The 22,962-nt window shown below is 39.8% G+C and overlaps 1 protein-coding gene and 1 long non-coding RNA gene across 25 annotated transcripts in view; one reads left to right on the top strand and one right to left on the bottom strand.

The window, feature by feature from the left end:
• Window positions 1-22,962, top strand: part of LOC138845433 (uncharacterized) — a 53,550-nt gene that overhangs the window by 10,728 nt on the left and 19,860 nt on the right. The gene's annotated exons all lie outside the window — the stretch shown is intronic.
• LOC100358028 (zinc finger protein 717) overlaps window positions 16,360-22,962 on the bottom strand; it is a 46,821-nt gene continuing 40,218 nt past the window's right edge. For all 24 annotated transcript variants that reach the window (XM_070058165.1, XM_070058162.1, XM_051823141.2 and 21 more), the window contains 3 exons: window positions 22,596-22,722; window positions 21,931-22,023; window positions 16,360-18,767 (listed from right to left, as the gene is read on the bottom strand). In XM_070058165.1, coding sequence (XP_069914266.1) covers window positions 16,960-18,767; window positions 21,931-22,023; window positions 22,596-22,722 — 2,028 coding nt within the window. In that variant the 3' untranslated portion in view covers window positions 16,360-16,959. The remainder of the gene's footprint in view (window positions 18,768-21,930; window positions 22,024-22,595; window positions 22,723-22,962) is intronic.

The raw sequence follows: 22,962 nt of genomic DNA on the forward strand, positions 1-22,962 counted from the left end.
GCCTGGAAAGGCAGTAGAAGATGGCCCAAGTCCGAGGGCCCCTGCACCCAAGTGGGAGATCTGGAAGAAACTCCTGGTTCCAGTTAGGCACAGCTCCAGCCATTGTGGCCATCCACAGAGTGAACCAGCAGATGGAAGACCTTTCTCTCTCTCTCTCTCTTTCTGCCTTTCTGTAATTCTGCATTTTAAACAAATAAATAAATTCTAAAACACACACACACAATCAGGCATTTTATGAATAACATTTCCAGTGATTCCATCAAATGTCCAGCAGGCGGCTTCCAGGAACCACTACAATAATGAGCTCTGTGCAACCTGTGCTATATGAGGTAGCCTTTGGAGGAATGTGAACCATGTTCAGGCCAATGACAGTGCCTCTGCATTCATGTTGATAAAAGCCTGTTTCTCTTAGAACTGACCTGAGGATGCACTTCCACAGCATAAAGGTAACTTGGGGATATGTCTGCTTTCAGATGGCTGAGGATGGGGGCGTCCATGGTCTGTCCTGGATGTTTCTTTTAAGAAGCAGAACAGTTCTCATTTTCATAAATGTTGACAAATAAGTTATTATTTAAGATTTATTTATTTTTTTTGAGATTTATTATTCATTTATTTGAAAGGCAAAGTTAGAGAGAGAGGGAGAGATAGAGAGGAGAAGTCTTACCTCCACTAGTTCATTCCCCAAATGGCTATAATGGCCAGGATTGAGCCAGGCCAAATACAGGAGCCAGGAGCTTCTTCTGGGTCTTTAGCATGGGTACAGGGGCCCAAGTATTTGGGCCATCTTCTACTGCTTCCCAAGGCACTTTAACAGTGAGCTGAATCAAAAGTGGCAGCCATAGGGGCCATCAAAAATGAGGTACCTCTTTCTGAAGGGAGGGGAGAACTTCCACTTTGATTATGGCCTTGTCTAAATAAGGTCAGAGTTAGTGAACTCAAGAGGCTTCCACAGCCTTGGCAGCTCATGACAAGAGCCTAGGGTGATTACTGACGTCATAAATAAGAGTGTCAACTGTTAAATCAACAAGAGGAGTCACTGTGCACTGCTCCCCATGTAAGACCTCTGTCCTTAATGTGTTGTACTATGAGAACTAACGGTAAAACTAATCTTCAAATAGTACTTCATACTTTGTGTGTCTGCAAACTGTTGAAATCTTTACTCAGTATAGAGTTGATCTTCTATATATAAAGATAATTAAAAATGAATCTTAATGAAGAATGGGATGGGAGAGGGAGTAGGAGATGGGATGCTTTGCAGGAGGGACGGTGGTTATGGGGGGAAGAACTGCTATAATCCAAAAGTTGTATTTTCAAAATTTATATTTTAAATAAAAATTTTCTATTAAAAAAAAAAGAAGTGGCAGCCAGGACAAGAACCAGTACACACATACCCAGAGCTATGAATCTTATACACAAGTCAGCTTGACTTCAGTGATACTTGCTTCTTCTCAGCTTCTGGAGCAGCTTTACCCAGTACTTTGTTCTTTATCTAAGAGGTCATTGTCTGTTCCCAGAAATGTCCTTTTAAAAGTTAATCGTGGCTTTAGAAGTGAAATTGACATTTGGAGATGCAATGACTTTGAGCAGCCCTTGCTTTGACTTCTGAGGAACAGTTTTTTTTTTCTTTTTTTCATACTACTTGTTGAACTCTTTGTGTAGGGTGAATATTATACATATAAAGTTAATTAATAATAGATCTTAGTACAAAATAAGAATGGGAAAACGATAGGGAAGAGAAAGAAGAGTAGGAGTATGGGTGGGAGGGAGGGCAGGATGGGAAGAATCACCATGTTAATAAATTTGTATATGTGAAATGTATGATGTTTATATACCTTAAATAAATAAAAGCTTTTTAATAAAAAAAGTAATCAAAAGATAAGTTCATTTTGGTACAAAGTGATTGCAAAATCCATGCATAGAGGGGTCTTCAGAAAGTTCTTGGAAAATGTGTATTATGAAAAAATAATTCATAGATTTCAAAATGTTTTTGCACCAAAATAAACTTACTTTAATTCTATTTTCCATAAAGTTCTTTGAAGTACCTTCATATTCAGTTATTATTATTGTTATGAATTCTCATTGTCAAATATCTGAGTCTTCTAATCCACACTTTTAGTTTTCTAATCCATACTTTAACTGCTCTCAGATAAACACTACTTTGCTAGTTATTTTTGTATTCAGAAGCCTTTAATAACTGCCCAGTAAAATCTGAACAACATAATTTCTATAGTGATGTTTTCTTATTTTTGTTATCATAACAACAGAAATGAGAACTCTGTTCAATGAGGACATTGCTTGCACTGTGAAACAGCTTGAAAACCATCCTTAGGGTCATTAAGGAATCCCGTGAGTGTGGATGGAAGGTCCTCTATGAAGCAAACTGCCAGGGACCACAGTTCATTGAGAACCCACTCAGAACATCAGAGCTGGCATCGAAAATACCTTAATCTAAATATATATGCGATTCAATAGTTGCACAAAAAAACCTTCTGGGAGCTTCCCTAATCAGACAAAAGGCAGGAACTTCCAGGAAATAAGATAGGCGTACATTCCAGCTTCAAGATGGCTACTACTGGGAAGAAGACCAAGAATAAAGCTATCAGAAATACCCTCTCCACAGGGAGAGGCTGTGAAGAAAGGAGCAGTCATCTGCATAAAAGAACATTCTCAAAAACTGGCTCACATCTCATTTGTTCTCCTGAAAAGCCATATGCCTTTCTTAGCAAACTTTTGTTCTTCCAGTGCAACACTCCCTGCACCCCTTCCTCTACTGAAGTAGATACATCAGCTCACTTCAACCATTTATCTGTCCTGCTATTTATTTTGCTAGCTCTCTTACACAATAAATACATGTTATTTTCCCCTACTAAAATTAATAATGCCAACCAGCAACCCAAGTCAGAGAGCTGTTTTAAGACTGCCTATGCTAATGTCTTCCAGAGTTTCCCCAATGTTCCCATCTAGTAAGTTGACATTTTAAGGTGCTAGATTTAAACCCTTGATCTATTTTGAGTTGATTTTTGTATAGAGTGTAAGGTAAGGGTTTTTTTTTTTTTTTTTTTTTTTTTTTTTTTTTTTTTTGACAGGCAGAGTGGACAGTGAGAGAGAGAGACAGAGAGAAAGGTCTTCCTTTGCCGTTGGTTCACCCTCCAATGGCCGCCGCGGTCGGCGCGCTGCGGCCGGCGCACCGCGCTGATCCGATGGCAGGAGCCAGGAGCCAGGTGCTTTTCCTGGTCTCCCATGGGGTGCAGGGCCCAAGCACCTGGGCCATCCTCCACTGCACTCCCGGGCCACAGCAGAGAGCTGGCCTGGAAGAGGGGCAACCGGGACAGAATCCGGCGCCCCGACCGGGACTAGAACCCGGTGTGCCGGCGCCGCTAGGCGGAGGATTAGCCTAGTGAGCCGCGGCGCCGGCCTAGGTAAGGGTCTTGATTCATATTTCTGCACATGGAGATCAGGTTGACGCTTTTGCTGCAGCAATAATATTGATTGAATGGGATCTTGCCACAGACCCTTTCAAGAAATGATTAGATTAAGTTAAAGGCTGCCAAGAAACTTGTTATGTAAGAGAAACTTTGGAAAAATAATGATCCCCAAAGGTGCTCACAATTCTCTTTCTTTTGTTCCAATTGAAGTAATATAGAAACACTCAATAAACTTCTTTAGAAATAACTTTTCTTATCAAAATTTATTAATATATAGATCAGCCATGTAAAGGGGAAAATCACTGAGGAGTATTGTAAGTTAAAAATGAGATGGGTTTGGGACAGGCATTGTGGCAAAGTGGCTACAAGCTCATCTGTGATGCTGGCATCCCATATGGGGGTCAGTTCAAGATGTGGTTGTTACACTTTCAATCCAGCTCCCTGCTATGTGCATAGGGAAGCAGCAGAAATTGACCCAAGTACTTGGTCCCCTGCAACCAAGTGGGAAATTCAGAAGAAGTTTTGAAACCTGGCTCAAAACTAGCACAGCCCCAGCCATTGTGACCATTTGAAGAGTTAACAGCAGATGGAGGTTATCTCTCTCTTTCTCCCCTCTCTCCTCATTCTCTTCCTCGCTCTGTGTAACTCTGATTTTCCAATAAATAAATAACTCTGTAAGACACTGGCATAGGCAAAGACTTCTTGGAAAAGACCCTAGAAACAAAGGCAATCAAATCCAATGGAATAGAACAGAAACTCGAGAAATCAATCCACACATCTACAACTTTTTTTTGACAGAGTAACTAAAATCACTCCCTTGTTCTCTTCAACAAATGGTACTGGGAAAACTGGATCTCTGCATGCAGAGATATGAAACTAGGTTCTTACCTTAGACTTCAGATAAAAACTCACTTAAAATGGGTCAAAGATCTCCATCAATGACCTGACACCATCAAATTACAGGAGAATATTGGGGAAGATCTGCAAGGCATTGGCATAGAGAAACACTTCTTGAAAAAGACCCCAGAGGCACAGGTATTCAAAGCCAAAATTGACAAATGGGATTACATCAAGCTGAGAAGCTTTTGCACTGCAAAACAACCCTGAGCATAATGAAGAGACAACCAATGGAAAGAGAGAAAATATTTGCAAACTATGCAACTGATAAAGGGTTAATATCCAGAATCTATAAAGAGCTCAAGAAACTTAACAACAACAAAACAAACAATCCAGATAAGAAATGGGCAAAGGCATTTTTTTAAGACAGAAAATTCAAATGGCCAACAGACACCTGAAAAAATGCCCAGGATCACTAGCCATCAGGAAAATGCAAATCAAAAACACAATCAGATTTCACTTCACTCCAGTTAGAATGGCTGTCATACAGAAATCAACAAACAACAAATAATGGTGAGGATGTAGGAAAAAAGGTACCAGAATCCATTGTTGATTGGAATGTAAACTGGTGCTGGTGCAGCCACTGTGGAAGATAATATGGAGATACTTCAGGAATCTGAATATAGATCTACCAGCTCAATTCACAATAGCTAAGATATCAATCAACCCAGATGTCCATCAATTGAAGACTGGATAAAGAAATTATGCTATAGTTACACTTTGGAGTCCTATTCAGCTGTAAAAAAAAAAAAAAAAGAAAGAAAGAAAAGAAAAGAAAAGAAATCCTATCTTTTGCAACAAAATGGATGCAACAGAGAATCATTATACTTAGTGAAATAAGCCAGTCCTGGGGCCTGACACTGTGGCTGAGTGGGATAAGACTTGCCGGAGGAGCCAGCATTCCATATGGGTCTTGGTTCCTGTCCTGAGTGCTCCTCTTCTAATCCAGCTCTTTGCTTATGACCTGGGAAAGCAATGGAAGATGTTCCAAGTGCTTGAACCCCTGCACCCAATGGGAGACCCAGAAGAAGTGCCTCACTCCAGGCTTCAGATGGGCCCAGGTCCAGCCATTGTGTCTGTTAGGGGAGTAAACCAGTGGATAGAAGAACTTTCTGTTTGTCTCTCCTTCTCTCTGTACTCTGCCTCTCAAATAAGTAATTAAAAATTTTTTTAAAAAAGAAATAAGCCAATCTCAAAAAACCAGATGTCATATGTTTTTCCTGATCAAGGGTAATTAACAGAGTACCTAAAATGTAATGTATTGGAGTGAAATGGAAATTATGGAATTAGAGGATTCTTTACAGCCCTTGAATCTTCGGTTGAGGAACAGTAGTTTGTTTTGTTTTCATAATATTTGTTGCACTCTTTTACTTCATGTAGGGTTAATCTTTTTTTTTAACTTTTATTTAATGAATATAAATGTCCAAAGTACAGAATATGGATTACAATGGCTTCTCCCCCATAATGTCCCTCCAACCCGCAACCCTCCCCTCTCCCACTCCCTCTCCCCTTCCGTTCACATCAAGATTCATTTTCGATCCTGTTCATTAAGCAAACTGAAAGCAGATCTTTGTGAAAATTAAGAGTGGGAATGGGAGAAGGAGGATAAAGAACGGTTGGAGCATGAGTGGGAAGTTGGAATTATCACTATGTTCCTAAATCTGTATACATGAAATACATGAAACATATATAACAAATAAAATTTTTTAAAAATCTTTAAAAAACAAAACATGATCAAATACCACATGTACATGACAAAATATGTTTATTAATGATTAATCAGAAAATACTGACTTCAAGTCTTAATTCTGGTGAAATTTGGAACTGATCAATCTCATTCCCTGGCTTTCACTCCCTTTGTATTTACCACAAAGATTGTTCATCTGCATTAAATACAAATTAAATATTAGAAATTGTCACTAAGTCAGTGCTCAAAATAACTACAATTTTTCACGTAAGGTTTTGCTAAGATTCAGAGAAAGGAAGTGAGTTGATATAGGTCATCCAACAGTAAGTAAATCTATGTGGCTTTCTCTGTATTTATTTCTAAGAACTCCCATGGAATCCACTTCTCCAACCCCAGTAGGAACAGTTCCTGCTGCAAAAGGTGTGTGACCATCAGTGCAAGAGAAATCATTCCTGGGAAAGCATGAGGACCCACAGCTCCATAGTATCATGGTTGCTCTTTGATTCCTACAAGTTTATTTTCTATATCAAATAAAAGGACTTTCAGACTTATGTTTTTAGTATACAATTGGTCTGAGATCTGAGGTCTGAGATCTGAGGTCTGAGGTGGATGTACCTGGGCTTAAAAGATGAAGACTGAATTTCCTGATTTACAGAATAAAGTCACTGAAGAACAATGACAGGATCAGAGAAGACACAGGAATTTGAATGGGGCAAATCATATCTTAGGCACAGAATAAAAACAAGGATAGATGTGAGCCAAGAGCCATTATAGCCATCATACACTCATTTAAGCCCACTTTAACTCTGACAGTAGAGTGATACCCAGCCCCATTTGGAGAGGAGCAGCAATAGCAGTGGAAGTTATATGAAACCCTCACGTTGAACTTCTTGCCTAGTTTGTAGTAGAAAACAGAAAGCTGAAGAGAAAGTTGAGGCCCAGCTCTGAAAACAGCAGGTGAAGATTGTTACATAGTTAGATGGACATATAGATGGATAGGTAATTTCACAAGTGATTAGGTAATAATTACCACACAGTGGAACTTCTATATGTGTACAATGATTTTGGAAGGTACCTACCCTAGGAACTGGGTATTTTATCCCAATATATGTGCTAGAATAGTTTCCCCAACTAGTAGAATATGAAATATGCATGACTTACGAATTATTTTGATAGATGAGAGTAAGTATATTTTTACAGGGTTAGCCATGCCTGGACATAAAAACATTAGTTTCTTTTTTAAGTTTCTTAAGTAGTCATTGTGATTTTTCACCATGCAGAAAGCATCTGTCATAAGTAGATATGAATTCTATGGCTACAATATTATTAGCAGAATTAAAAGTAAAAATAAAGAGATAATTATATCAACATTCTGTCCACATTTAAATTTCTCCATTCTTATAACATTTCCTTCAAATGTGAGTTTTTTAAGCCAAGAATTAATCAGAATTCTTCATGGTTAGCACAGGGATAGAAACCAATTCCAATGAACCACATCTGGCTTTCTTGCAGTTGGGTTCAATACCCAAGAAATATACAAATAATTCTTCTTGTTTCCACTGGAGAGGTGTAGCCATCTTTCCCTCCTATGACATTGCCAGCATAGAAAATGGGTAGGGATTTTCTTGGTTCCTTCTTGGCATGGATCATTATGGCCACTCTTATCCTCTGTTCAGAAATTCCAGGGCTCACAGCTCTCCTGATGCTGCTCCCAGACTTTGAATGGATTCTGCACCCCTGAAGGTTGGTGTCAGAGGAAAAGTTGGGCCCTTAAGGCCTAATCAAGCCCTGGTGAGCAGTGTCCTCCATGATTTAGTAGCAAGAAAATCAATATATCTCAAGTGGGCATATCCTGATGAGTCAGAGGTGAATCAGAGACCCACCCTTAGCTGGCACTGGATCCTCGGGTCTGAAGCCGGGGAAAAGATACCATGAACTATATTTCCAATGATCGCTTTGTCAGAGTTGGGTGCTCTGCTAGAGGTCTAAGTGTGCTTCCAGAAATGCAGATGATTCCAGAAGCCCCTCAAATGTTATGATCAATCTAGGATGGCAGTGGGCAGTGGGCCAGCTCATGTGCTGAATGAGCTGACAGTTGTATGGTATGAGCCCAACAGGGGGGTTATTGAAATGCCCCTAAATTTACAGAGAAATCATTGTGAAATGTATGCAGGCTCTCTTAAAATGTGGAAGTTGTATCAATTAAAATGTTTAATATATTTACAGAAATATTTGTCAAGGAATTATGTACAAATGTCCAACAGGAACATTAAGGAATGCTCAACACCATTAATATTCAGAGAAATGCCAACTAAAGGTATAAATGTACCCAACATCCTTTGAGTTACAGTGGATATTATCAAAGGCAAAAAAAGAACAACTGTGGAGGAACAGGGTTTTGTATTTTTAATTTTTTTTCTCTTCATACTACTTGTTAAACTCTACTTAACAGAGTTAATCATATGTGAATAAAATCAATTGAGGATAGATTTCAGTAAGAAATAAGAGTGGGAATAAGAGAGGAAGGAGAAAAGTTTTGTAACTGTAAAGCTGTGTGTTTCTGCATACATTCCTAAGGACTAACTTCTAAGGCTGGAGTTTAAAAACTTGCATTGGGACCCCAAATCTTATTAAACTGGGTGATAAAATGTCATCTTAAGTATTGAAGTGATCATATTAAGTGTTAAAGTGGGATAGCAGGATAGCGAGGGAGCTTACTGATCTAGTCCAAGAGAAGATAGTTTAATAAAAGTGGGGATAGTATAGTCTCAGGGAAGAGTTAGGGAAAAAGCAGCAGTGGAAACTCTTCCATAATTAGGACACAGTGAGAGGCAGGAACTGTGGTGCAGTGGGTTAAAGCCCTGGCCTGAAGCGTCAGCATCCCATATGGGTGCCAGTTCTAGACCTAGCTGCTCCTCTTCTGATCCAGCTCTCTGCTGTGGCCTGGGAAAGCAGCAGAAGATGGCCCAAGTCCTTGGGCCCCTGCACCTACATGGGAGACCTGAAAGAAGCTCTGCCTCCTGGCTTCAGATCAGCACAGCTCCAGCTATTGTGGCCATATGGGGAGTGAACCAGTGGATGGAAGACCTCTCTGTGTGTCTCTACCTCTCTCTGTAACTCTGTCATTCAAATACAATAAAATAAATCTTTAAAAAAAAAAAACACAAGGACATGGTGGACCTAGGTGGAGGGCGTGGGTGCCCATGGCTCTGGACTCCAGCTGCCGAGAGCCTCCACACCAGTGCTGGAAAGTGAGGTGAGATGAGACTGCAGTAGCCCGAGACACTGGCAGAAAAGCAGCAGAAAAAGCCTAGAGGGAATGAGGCTTGAAGCCCTGTGGGAGAAAGTACACCAGCCTAACTAGAGGAGAGAAAAAAATAAAAGTAACGGTATGGACACAATTCTCTCTCTCCAATCATCTTACAAAGGTGTTCAAGCTGAAACAACAGGTGCCATTTTGGACATATGTAACAGCTGTGCCAGCTCATGTCTGTGCCCAGCAATCAGCCGAGCAGAGAAACATGACCTTGGTGGGAAGTAATAGAAGGATAAGACCTAGTGACTGTGTGGAGATTCTGAACTGGGACTGTGAAAAATAAAAATGAGGGTGTGTGGGAAAATGCACAGTGTGGTTGAGACTTTGAATAGTCCTGGTGGGAGATGCCACAAGCTTGGGTATCTGATAAATCTAACACCCTTTCATGATGAGAATTCTAAGGAAATTTGGTATAGAAAGAACATTCCTCAACACAGTCAAGGCAATTTATGACAAACCCACGGCAATCATCATATGGAATGGGGAAAAGTTGGACCCATTCCATTGAGATCTGGTACCAAACAGTGATGCTCACTCTCACCATTGCTATTCAATATGGTACTGGAGATTTTAGCCAGAGCCAATAGCTCTGAGCCATTTAGCCATTTATCCAGAGCCATTAGTCATTTCTAGAAAAAGAAACCAAGGGAGACAAATTGGGAAGGAAGAAATCAAACTATCCCTCTCTGCAGATATTAAAATTCTTTCTTTAGGGGATCCAAAGAACACTATTAAGAGACTATTGGAACTCATAGAAGAGTTTGGTGAAGTAGCAGGTTATAAAATCAATGCACAAAGATCAAGAGCCTTTGTATACACAGGCAATGCCATGGCTGAGAAAGAACTTCTAAGATCAATCCCATTCACAATAGCCACAAAAACAATTAAATACCTTGGAATAGACTTAACCAAGGATATCAAAGATCTTCAGGATGAGAATTACAGACTTTAAAAAATGAAATAGAAGTGGTTACCAAAAAATGGAAAAATCTTCCATGTTTATGAATTGAGAGAATCAATATCATCAAAATGTCCATCTTTCCAAAAGCAATTTATAGATTCAATTCAATAGCAATCAAAATGCCAAAGACATTCTTCTCATATTTGGAAAAAAATTATGCTGAAACTCATATGGAGGCACAGGAGACCTGAAATAGCTAAAGCAGTCTTGGGCAACAAAAACAGAACCAGAGACATCACAATACCAGATTTCAAGACATACTACAGGGCAGTTATAATCAAAACAGCATTTGTACAGGTATGAAAACAGATGGATAGACCAATGGAACAGAACAGAAACACCAGAAATCAATCCAAACATCTACAGTCAACTTATATTTGATCAAGGAGCTAAAACCAATTCCTGGAGCAAGGACAGTCTGTTCAACAAATGGTGCTGGGAAAACTGGATTTTCACATGCAGAACTATGAAGCAAGATCCTGACCTTATACCTTTCACAAAAATCCACTCAACGTGGATTAAATATTTAAATCTATGACCTGACACCATCAAATTATTAGAGAACATAGGAGAAAACCTGCAAGATATAGACACAGACAAAGACTTCTTGGAAAATATCCCAGAGGCATACAAAGTCAAATTAACAAATGGGATTACATCAAATTGAGAAGTTTCTGTACAACAAAAGAAACAGAAAAGTGAAGAGGCAACTGACAGAATGGAACATTTGAAAACTACACAACGAATAAAGGATTAATAACCAGAATCTACAGAGATCAAGAAACTCCACAACAACAAAACAAACAACCCACTTAAGAGATGGGCCAATGACCTAAAAACAGACAATTTTCAAAAGAGGAAATCTAAACGGCCACCCTACACATGAAAAAATGTTCAGGATCACTAGCCATCATGGAAATGCAAATCAAAACCACAATGAGGTTTCACCTCACCCCGGTTAGAATGGCTTACATATAGATATCAACTAACAACAGATGCTGGCGAGGATGTGGGGAAAAAAGAACTCTAATCCACTGTTGGTGAGAATGCAAACTTGTAAAGCCACTATGGAAGACATTTTGGAAAAACCTCAGAAACCTGAATATAGCCCTACCACATGACCTAGCCATTCCATTCCTCAGGATTTACCCAAGGGAAATTCAACCAGCAAATAAAAGAGCTGTCTGTACTCAATGTTTATTGCAGCTCAATTGACAATAGCTAAGACATGGAATCAACCTAAATACCCATCAACAGAAGACTGGATGAAGAAATTATGGGATATGTTCTCTATAGAATACTACACAGTGGTAAAAAAAAAAATGAAATCTGGTCATTTGAACAAAATGGAGGAATCTGGAAAACATCATGCTGAGTGAAATAAGCCAATGCCAAAGGGACAAATATGTGTTCACCTGGTCTGTGACAACTGAGCACCTAAAAGGAAACCTGTAGAAGTGAAACTGACACTATGAGAAGCAATGACTTGATCAACCCTTGTCCTGACAGTCAAGGAACAACTTACTATTTTATTCTTTTTATTTCTTTTTCTACTTAACACCATTGGTTGAACTCTTTAATTAACACAGACTTATTCTTAGGTATTTAAACCCAACTGAAAATTGATCCCTGTTAAAATAAGAGTGGAAATAAGAGAGGGCGATGTACAGTTTGCACACACTTCCTCAGTCTTACCCCTAAGGATAAAGCTAAAAACTTGCCATGTTAATCAAAATTCCATTAAGTTGGCAGGTACTAATGCTACGTTACTAGTTAAAGTGATCGATTTAAGTTCATAACTGATCATAAAGATACAATTAAGTGTCAATGGGATCACATAAATAAGACCAGTGTCTGCTAATAATAATTTATAGAATTAAAAAGGAGGGAATGATCTTACATGGAAAGTGGGATACACAGCAGTCTCATAGTATGACAAATGCCCTAAACAGCACTTTGGCCTCAGAATCAACCCTTAAGGCATTCATTCGAATCTGGCTTAAAAGCTCATGAGAGTATTTCAGGCAAGGAAAGCCAAGACATTGTGGCAAAAAAAAAAAAAAAAAAAATGACCTAAATGAAAGACCTCTGAGTGAGATCCCAGTGGAAAGAAGGGGCCATCAAAGAAGAAGGTACCCCTTTCTCTGAAGGGAGGAGAGAACTTCCACTTTGATTATTGCCTTGTCTAAATAAGGTCAGAGTTTGTGAACTCAAGAGGCTTCCATAGCCTTGGCAGCTCATGACAAGAGCCTCGGGTGATTACTGACGTCATAAATAAGAGTGTCAACTGTTAAATCAACAACAGGAGTCACTGAGCACCTGCTCCCCATGTAGGATCTCTGTCCTTAATGTGTTGTACTATGAGAATTACTGATAAATCTAATCTTCAAACAGTACTTTATTCTTTGTGTGTCTGTGTGGGTGCAAACTGTTGAAATCTTTACTCAGTATAGAATTGATATTCTATATATAAAGATAATTAAAAATGAATCTTAATGAAGACTGGGATGGGTGAGAGAGTAGGAGATGGGATATTTTGTAGGTGGGAGGGTGGCTATGGAGAGAAGAACTGCTATAATCCAAAGGATGTACTTTTTAAAAATTTTATTAAATAAAAGTTTTCTATTAAATAAAAAACAAGTGGTTTGACAAAGATTTTATATATATATATATTTTTTACAGGTAGAGCTATATACAGTGAGAGAGACAGAAAGGTCTTCCTTCTGTTGGTTCACCCCCCAAATGGCTGCTACAGCTGGAACTGTGCCGATCCAAAGCTAGGAGCCAGGTGCTTCCTCCTGGCCTCACATATGGGTGCAGGGGTCCAAGCACTGGGGCCATCCTCCACTGCCTTCCTGGGTCACAGCAGAGAACTAGATTGGAAGAGGAGCAACCAGGACTAGAACCTGGTGCCCATATGTGATGCCAGTGCCGCAGGCAGAGGATTAACCAATTGAGCCATGGCGCCGGCCCCAACAAAGATTTAAAACAAAATTTTACAAAACTATATATGCTGTTCTTGCAAGTGGAAAGTGAGACTGTTTGAGTCTCATGGGTGCTGGAAAGTTTGAAACCTAGGTCAGGGACAAATGACCAGGCTACTCATATCCAGCACACAACTTTGATGCCAGCAAAATCCCTTCCATCTTCTATCACAGAGGGTCCACACAAAAGTTGCTTGTGTATCCCAGAACTCTAGTCCAGCACCATAAGCAGCTGTACACATCACAGCAGGTAGAAAATACTCAGCTGGGTTGCCCATGCATCCAGGAGTTGTAACTGTTCTGTATCAGGATATAGACCATACAGCCTAGACACGATCTGAGACACCTGCCCTGTCCTCACATATAATCCAATTTTTGTGGTCTCATTCCTGATACTTGCAGCCTCAATAACTTGGAACCACAAAAAGGATGTACAGTGACCTCCCTCTCTGTGAGCAAGTTCCCAGCTATACTCAAATGCACACTTCTTCCATCAATTGATAATACTCTTTGGAGTTTGCGACATGGCAAGTAGTGGAGTTACCACAGCATGTAGAAGGCTCCTGTGTTGGAAAGCAGCTACAGGGATGGAACAGCAATAAGTCTGCAGACTGGATGGTCCTGAAACTCTTTTGTGATTGCAGGAGCTAGGTTTTGGCAAGCTCCCCAAATTCAATTTCTCCTGCACTGGGCAATGTTACTTGGTTATTTTTCTGGTTTGGTGGAAAACATTAATGAAAAGTAATATTTAGGGCATTTTGTTTTGAAGGCTACTAATAACTCAGAGGCTTCCATGTGCATTTATTCCTTTTTGTTTTACCTCTATTTCTATTCCTCCTTCACATTCCAAACCCAAAAGAGGTGACTATATCTCCTACTATTTGCTCCTTTATACTGCTTAATTTTTACATTATATATAGTAAGACTGAATTGGGAGGAGTGCAGACATTTAAATTGTTACATCACCCTGACAGATTGCTTTTTTTTTTTTTTTGACAGGCAGAGTGGACAGTGAGAGAGAGAGAGAGAGAAAGGTCTTCCTTTGCTGTTGGTTCACCCTCCAATGGCCGCCACGGCCAGCGCGCTGCGGCCGGCGCACCACGCTGATCCGATGGCAGAAGCCAGGAGCCAGGTGCTTTTCCTGGTCTCCCATGGGGTGCAGAGCCCAAGCACTTGGGCCATCCTCCACTGCACTCCCTGGCCACAGCAGAGAGCTGGCCTGGAAGAGGGGCAACCGGGACAGAATCCGGCGCCCCGACTGGGACTAGAACCCGGTGTGCCGGCGCTGCAAGGTGGAGGATTTGAATTCTTTATCAGTATTGTACTTCTGTCTCTAACAGTGCTTTGACCTCAAGTCAACACTTCTTGAACAAGTACAACTATTTTGCCCTTACTTTGGCTATTTTTTCAATAAAATGCACATAAGCATTTATCTGACTTTAGATATTTATCTTGGATTAGAGGTTTGCATGTTATGAATGGCACTTGTATGATCCCCAGGTGGCAGGTCCAAGGCCAACGAGCAGTTGTCAATGGGTAGCAATGGACAGACAGAATGACTTGCAGGACTGTCTTCAGGGAGGGATTTTGAAAAGCAGTCATTGCAACTATGATGGATCCAACATCATATTTGTAGCACAATCATCTAGGAATAGCCATGCTGCCTGAGTGAACTCTCTATCCAGAGTGGGTAAAAACTGAGATCTCACTATAAATCCAATCAGAATCCTGAAAGCACATTCTAGATGGGTAAGAGAAGTAAACACTTAAACTTGTTTTTATTTAACTTATAAAACTGAGGGGGTACCTTAGGAGGGTGGTAAAGGAACAAAAAATAATATTAAAATCAATGTAAAGCTATAATAATATCATACGGTATTGAGGTAGATAAAGGGGAACAGAGGAGCAAGATTCATTTAAAGGGACAGTACATACTCTGATAGATGGTGTGAAAAATCTCAGGAGAAAACAAGTGCTGCAATGTACAAGATTTGGAGTTATCTTTTTATAGGAAGAGGTTGTGCTGGTACCTAAATGAATATTCAAACAGTGTGAGTGGGGCATGGCTTGATTACAACCCAATCCATGCTTCTTTTTTTGAAATATGAGAACTCTCAGAGTAGCATTTTTAAAAGTATTTTTTTTTATATACAGAATACAGGAAAGTTTCTGTAAAGTCTAAAACATAATTACTATGTACATCAGTACTAGTTGTGAGGATGGGAAGAGAAGAGGGAGCCAGGGTCAAGAGAGAGAGGAGAGAAGTGGTCAGAGAATAAAAAGGAGATAAAACAGATTTATGACAAAAATGTTTTTGCTACAATAGACAATTTAAAAACGCTCTACTACATGTAGTACAGTTTTTAAAAACATTGAAAAAATGTCATCACTAGATGTATTACAACGAAGATGGTTAACTTTCATAGCATCATTTTCACATGTGCCATCCGGTACATATTAAGAGGTGAGGCTTAGCTGCCTTATAAGTATTAGGTGTACTGAGCATGCAGCCACACATATTTGTAGCTGACAAAACAACAGCAGGGTTTGGGTACATAGGAGCAGAGTTTGGGTAGTGCATTGGGTGTGATCCAGATGTTGCTTACAGTCCATTCCTAGTGATCACTAGCTACCTGTCTATATCATTTCCAAATTGCTCAATGGAGTAAAATGGGTCAGAACTGTGTCAGGTAAATAAAAAAAAAAATTCAGGGTACAATTTCAAACAGGAATAACCCACAACAAAGTGGAAGAAAAGCAATACAAGAAACAAAGCAAAAGTAAACACTGGCAGAGACTTAATCTCAGGAAGAGGACTTGGATTTTAGGCCACTAGAGCACTTTGCTCACATTCCTCTTTACCCTATAAATTACACCTCTAGCAGTGTGGGTAAATTCAAACATACACACAGACAAGTCTGTGATTCTCATGAGCCGCCTGAGATTAAATCTCTAACCTGAATAAAATAATTATCATCCAGTGCTGAGGGTACAGCACTATGGATGGAACATGATCTAGATGGCATGTGTCTGGCCACACCACTGGTTGGAATATTGTGCAGAAATCATAAGCAGACAAAAAAAAAAGCTACTACACCAAACAACACCTTTATTACTGATACAGATGGTATTTTAGATAAGTGAATGTTATAGACTGAATATTTGTTAACAAAATTCATATGTGAAAGCAGAATTCATTTACTTTCGTTGCCTTACAAAAAAGGGAGGGAAAAAATGTAGATTGTGTATCAAAGAGAAGAAAATAAACAAAACAGCACACCTCTGCCATACAGGATTACCCCCTCATGTGAATTCCCTAAACCCTGCTGATGTGGGACTTCCAGAAAGGATTTTCCCACATACCCTATGCTATCAGTTTTTATTCAGTAAAATTTTGTTGATGCTTGTTGAAGCTTGCATTTATAGTTAAAGGTGTTTCCACTTCCATTACATTTATAAGGTCTTTCTTTTTGAGTTCTTTGATAGACAGTGAGAGATTTACGGTAGAAAGTTTGTCCACATACACAGGCATTGTCATCTGTGAGGTCTTTGATTTGTGCTGAAGTCAGAGTTCTAGCAAAACAAGTTTTTGCATTCATTATGCTGATAGGTATTTTTCTTCTCTTTATGTCTTGTAATGTCTGTTAAGATCTAACTTTTGCCCAAAGGTTTTCTAACATTAATTGCATTCAATGGTATGTGTGAATTCTATGATGCCTATTGAGGCTTGACTTCTGGGAAAATGTTTTTCCACATTCATTACATTTGTAAGGTTTTTCCCCTGTATGAATCCTCTGATGTGTACTGAGGTATGACTTATGGCAAAAGGCCTTTCCACATGTATTACATTCATAAGGTTTCTCCCCTGTATGAATCCTGTGATGTGTAACAAGGTCTGACTTCCGGTGAAAGGCTTTTCCACATTTAACACATTCATAAGGTTTCTCCCCTGTGTGAATCCGCTGATGTTTAATGAGGTCTGACTTCTGATGAAAGGCTTTTCCACATTTATTGCATTCATAAGGTTTATCGCCTATATGAATCCTCTGATGTTTAATGAAGTATGATTTATGACAAAAGGTTTTTCCACATTTATTACATTCATAAGGCTTCTCCCCTGTGTGAATCCTCTGATGCGTAATCAGGTCTGACTTCCGGTGAAAGGCTTTTTCACATTCATTGCATTCATAAGGTTTCTCCCCAGTGTGAATCCTCTGATGTATAATGAGGCTTGAATTCCGGGAAAATGTTTTTTCACAATCATTACATTCATAGCGTTTTCCACCTGTGTGCATTCTCTGATGTGTAATGAGATGTGACTTCTGACGAAATGCTTCTCCACACTCATCACATTCGTAAGGTTTTCCACCTGTGTGTATTCTCTGATGTGTGATGAGGCTTGACTTCTGACGAAAGGCTTTTCCACACTCATCACATTTGTAAGGTTTCCACCCTGTGTGTATTCTCTGATGGGTAATGAGGTTTGATGTCTGGCGAAAGGCTTTTCCACATTCATCACATTCATAAGGTTTCCCCCCTGTGTGTATTCTCTGATGGGTAATGAGGTGTGGCTGCTGGCGAAAGGCTTTTCCGCATTCATCACACTCATAAGGTTTTCTCCCTGTGTGTATTCTCTGATGTCTAATGAGGTGTGACTTCAGGTGAAAGGCTTTTCCGCATTCATCACATTCATAGGTTTTCTCCCTTGTGTGAATTTTCTGATGCTTAATGAGGCCCAACTTCTGGCTAACTAAGTCTGACTTTTGATAACTGACTTTTCCACATTTGTTGTACTCACAGGATTTTTCCCATACTTGAGTTCTGTGATGGATGGTAAGGCATAATTTACAATTGAAAGATTCCTGGTGGCATTTATATTCATAGGGCTTTCTCCCTGTATGTGGTCTCTGACTTATTTTAAGATCTGACTTGTAAGTGAGCATTTCTTCAAAAGATTCATATGGTTTCTCTTCCATATGTGATTGCTGTTGTTCAGTGACATTAGAATTTTTATGGATAGCTTTATTTTCTATCTGAGTGGCTTTTCCTACAATCGCAGTTAAATTACTACAGATCTTTCCTCCATAAGCCTTTTCACATGCAAACAATAGCCTCCTTCTACTGAAGCCTTTCCATTGTCCACTCTGTTCAAAAGGCTTCTGCACAGTCTGAATCTTGTGATGCTGTCTAAGTTGCTCCCAGTGTGAGAGGGCTGTCCGGGGTGTATTACAGCCATCAGATTTCTCTTGTACTTGCATCTCATCCAGCCCACTAGTGAAATGCATATTCTGAAATGCACTGCTTGTTTCAGTTTTCCTTCCTGAACAATTTCTCTTTTTTGTAATTAGTTTTGGAATATGGCTTGAGCTTAAATTAACTGTTTTTCTTAATTTGAGTCTCTTCTGAGTTGAAGTGCTTTTTCTGTTTGCAATTTGTCCCAAATTTATGTCTTGCCTTTCCTGGTTGGACTCAATCAGATCACTCATTTTCTGGACAACTGAAATATAAGAATAAAAAAAAACAAATCCATGAACCATATCTAAGTGTTTCTTCTTGGCCACTTGTGTAACTGCCTAGCTAGTGGCATAAGATTTTAACAGCGTGGTAGACACGGAAGAAGCTCCTGGCTCCTGGCCTTGGATTGGCTCAGCTCTAGCTATTGAGGGCATTTGGGGAGTGAACCAGCAGATAGAAGATTTCTCTGTCTCCGCCTCTCTGTAACTCCACCTTTCAAATCAAATAAATAAATATTTGATCACTATGGTATCTCTCCTTGATATGTTATAATAAATTACACCAATGGATTTCCCAATGTTCAATCCTAATTTTCTATTTAAATGTTTCTTTTCATTGTGTGTGGGGGGGCGGTTATATGGTAAGGTGGGAAAGCAACTGCTTGGGATGTCTGCAACCATTAAAGTGCCAGTTTGAGTCCTGGATACTCTGCTCAAAAACAATATCCTACTAATGTATGCTGGAAGGCAGCACATGATAATTCAAGTGCTTGCATTCCTGACATACACTAGAGATCATGATGGAAATCCAGGCTTTTGGCTACAGCCTAACTCAGCTCTAACTACTGCAGAAATTTGAAGAATAAACCAGTGAATGGAAGATCTCTCTGCTTCCACTATCAACATGTCTTGCAAAAAGATAAAATAACTAAATAAGGCAGTTTTAAGATTTATTTGAAAATCAGGGTTACAGAAAGAGGAAGAGACAGCGAGAAAAATCCTCTATCTGCTGGTTCTCTCTCCAGATAGCTGAAATGGCCAGCTCTGGGCCACACCAAGGCCAGGAACCTGGAGCTTCTTCTAGGTCTCCAACATGGGTTCCAGGGGCCCAAGCATTTGGGCCATCTTCTGCTGCTTTTCCCAGGCCATTATCAGGGAACTGGATCAGAAACAGGACAGTAAGGACATGAACTACCACCCATATGGGATGACAGCATTGGGTGCAGTGGATTCTCCCACTATGTCACAACACCAGCCCAGTGTTTTACATAATATGGAAATACTTAGCGAAAATATTTCTGCATTTCTCTACTGGATTTTCAGTCATGATGATGAGACAATTTTATTGAATCATTTACTTATAGGTGTAGAAAGACTCTTGTCCCTAAGCAGGGTCACAGTTTAAGAACAGAGTCTACATCTATGGTTAATCTCATATTCAGTCTTACCAGGCAAATGGCTTTAGGCACTTATGGGGTTTGTTGGATGAAAAATCTTTTCTTTCCTGTACTCTACGATGATTGCTTTCCCTGTATTATTAAGGAAACATTATCTCTTCAGCTAATTAGAATCATAACAAAAGCAAAAATGTCTTAATACAAACATCCCAGGCATGCTTCCCCTACCAGTTTAAGAGAATTGGTTCTGCAGCCCAGGCTGTGTTCAACTTTCTAAAAAGTGTCTTCTAGCTCATTCTGAGATCAGAAGTCCTGGTATTCTCTCAATTCTTGGTACACATGTTCCTGCTTAGTAATTTGCAGTTCTGAAGACTTTTGATCTTTATGTTGGGAGCTTCAGGTGTATCCTATTTTCACAAAAACCTGAATCTCCTATGAATTTCTTATCTTCTATTGCTTTGTTCACTCCCCTAACAACAACAACAGCCAGGGCTAGGCCAGGCCAAAGCCAGGAGTGAGTAGCTTCTTCCAGTTCTCCACATGGGAGTAGGAACCCAAGCACTTGTGCCATCCTTCACTGCATGTCCAGGCACATCAAAGGGAGCAGGATCAGAAGTGGAGCAGCTGGGACTCAAAGCAGTAGCCATATGGGATGCCAGCATCACAGGCAGTGGCTTTAATTACTATGCCACAATGCTAGTCCCTACCATTTCTTATTTATTTACTTGAAAGAGGGAAAATGAGAAAGAGAAACAAAAGCAGAGAACTCCTATCCAGGGGTATATTCCTTAAATCTGTGCAATAGGCTACCATTTATTTATTTGACAGGCAGACATAGAGAAAGAGACGCAAAAAGAGAGCATTTCCATTCACTAATACAGACCTGAAACACATACAAGAATAAGGTATGGGCTTTGCTAAAATGAAGAGTATGAATACAATCTGGATAACATGTAAGAAATCAGTACTGATCAATTGAAAAAACTGAATGAACAAATACATGAAAAAATGCATAAAAAAACCCTGAGTATTAAAGTGTAGAGAAAGAGAAGTTAGAATTTAGGGAATGTATCGAACATAGAAAAAAAAAATCCTTTAAAGTGCCAGAAAAGCATTGGATTCACAGCCCTTAAGGCATTCATTCGAATCTGGCTTAAAAGCTCATGAGAGTATTTCAGGCAAGGAAAGCCAAGACATTGTGGCAAAAACAAACAAACAAACAAAAAAAAAAAACAACAAAAAAAACAAACCTAAATGAAAGAGCTCTGAGTGAGATCCCAGTGGAAAGAAGGGGCCATCAAAGAAGAAGGTACCCCTTTCTCTGAAGGGAGGAGAGAACTTCCACTTTGATTATGGCCTTGTCTAAATAAGGTCAGAGTTTGTGAACTCAAGAGGCTTCCACAGCCTTGGCAGCTCATGACAAGAGCCTCGGGTGATTACTGACGTCATAAATAAGAGTGTCAACTGTTAAATCAACAACAGGAGTCACTGAGCACCTGCTCCCCATGTAGGATCTCTGTCCTTAATGTGTTGTACTATGAGAATTACTGATAAATCTAATCTTCAAACAGTACTTTATTCTTTGTGTGTCTGTGTGGGTGCAAACTGTTGAAATCTTTACTCAGTATAGAATTGATCTTCTGCATATAAAGATAATTAAAAATGAATCTTAATGAAGAATGGGATGGGAGAGGGAGTAGGAGATGGTTTGTGGGTGGGAGGGTAGTTATGGGGGAAGAACCATTATAATCTAAAAGTTGTACTTTTGAAATTTATATTTATCAAATATAAAAGTTGAAAAAAAGATTGGATTAACATGTGACAAATTAAAGAAACAGAACAGAAAGAAAAACAGAAAATGAGGTACACTGGTGTATACACAAGAGCCTTCTCTGAGACTGTAGAATGTGTGGGGTGCATGAAACCAGCTTTCCTGAGGGTTGAAACCTAAGAAACATTAGTGAGAAGAGCTCCAATCAACAACTGTCTTTCTGTCTCAGTCTCCCTGCCCAAATATGTGTTGACTTACCTGGGAGGCTCTGGTTTAGGGGTTTTTCCACTATCCATGGCTCTGCTCCTTGCTCCAATTTGTAGATCAAGTCTGGTTTGATAATGCAATGCCCTGTTAATGAGAAAGAATGACAGACTTCATCAAATCACTCTATTAAGTTTTTTTTTAAAGATCTATTTTATTTATTTATTTGAAAGAGTTACAGAGAGAGGAAGAGACAGAGAGAGGGGTCTTCCATCTGCTAGTTCACTCCCAAGATGGCCGCAATGACTGGAGCTATGCTGATCCGAAGCCAGGAGCCAGGAGCCAGGAGCTTCTTCCGGGTCTCCCACATGGGTGCAGGGTCCCAAGGACTGGGACATCTTCTACTGCTTTCCCAGGCCATAGCAGAGAGCTGGATCGGAAGAGGAGCAAGCGGGACTAGAACCTGTGCCCATATGGGATGCTGGTACTTCAGACCAGGGCTTTAACCTGCTGTGCCATAGCACCAGCCCCAGTATTAAGTTTTTTAAAGAAGGGCAACAGCGTGGTTCCAGAAGCTGGGCATCAAAAGGGCCACTCTTAATGGTCTCAAATACTATTCCTATTCAGCATTATACTTTATAAAATGTTCTTTATTTGTCAAGTAGGAAAAATGAGTTCCACTTGAGCATTACAGGGTAGTAATGGGTAGTGTCACTCACCCAAGGATAGCAGGCTGCTGTAGGTCTCCAGCATCACATCCTTATATAGGGTCTTCTGAGCATTGTCTAGGTCCTGCCACTCCTCCTGGGTGAAGTCCACAGCCAGGTCTTCAAATGACACCAACACCTGTAACAGCACATTTCTGTTCAACTCTGTTACAAAACAGAAAGACTAAAAGTGCATTCTCTGTGTGTATTTGCCACTTATATAAGATGTAGCTAATTTTGTAATTTATATGGTAACAGAAAGCAAAATCACATTGAAAATGTGTTGTACCACTTCCAGAGGGGAGTGGTTAATTAACCTGATTGGCTGGTGGGCACCCAAGTGTGGCCAGGTAGGGGCATGAGGTCACATAGGGGATGG

Source organism: Oryctolagus cuniculus, chromosome 15 (assembly GCF_964237555.1).
Source record: "Oryctolagus cuniculus chromosome 15, mOryCun1.1, whole genome shotgun sequence".
NCBI classification, from domain to species: domain Eukaryota; kingdom Metazoa; phylum Chordata; class Mammalia; order Lagomorpha; family Leporidae; genus Oryctolagus; species Oryctolagus cuniculus.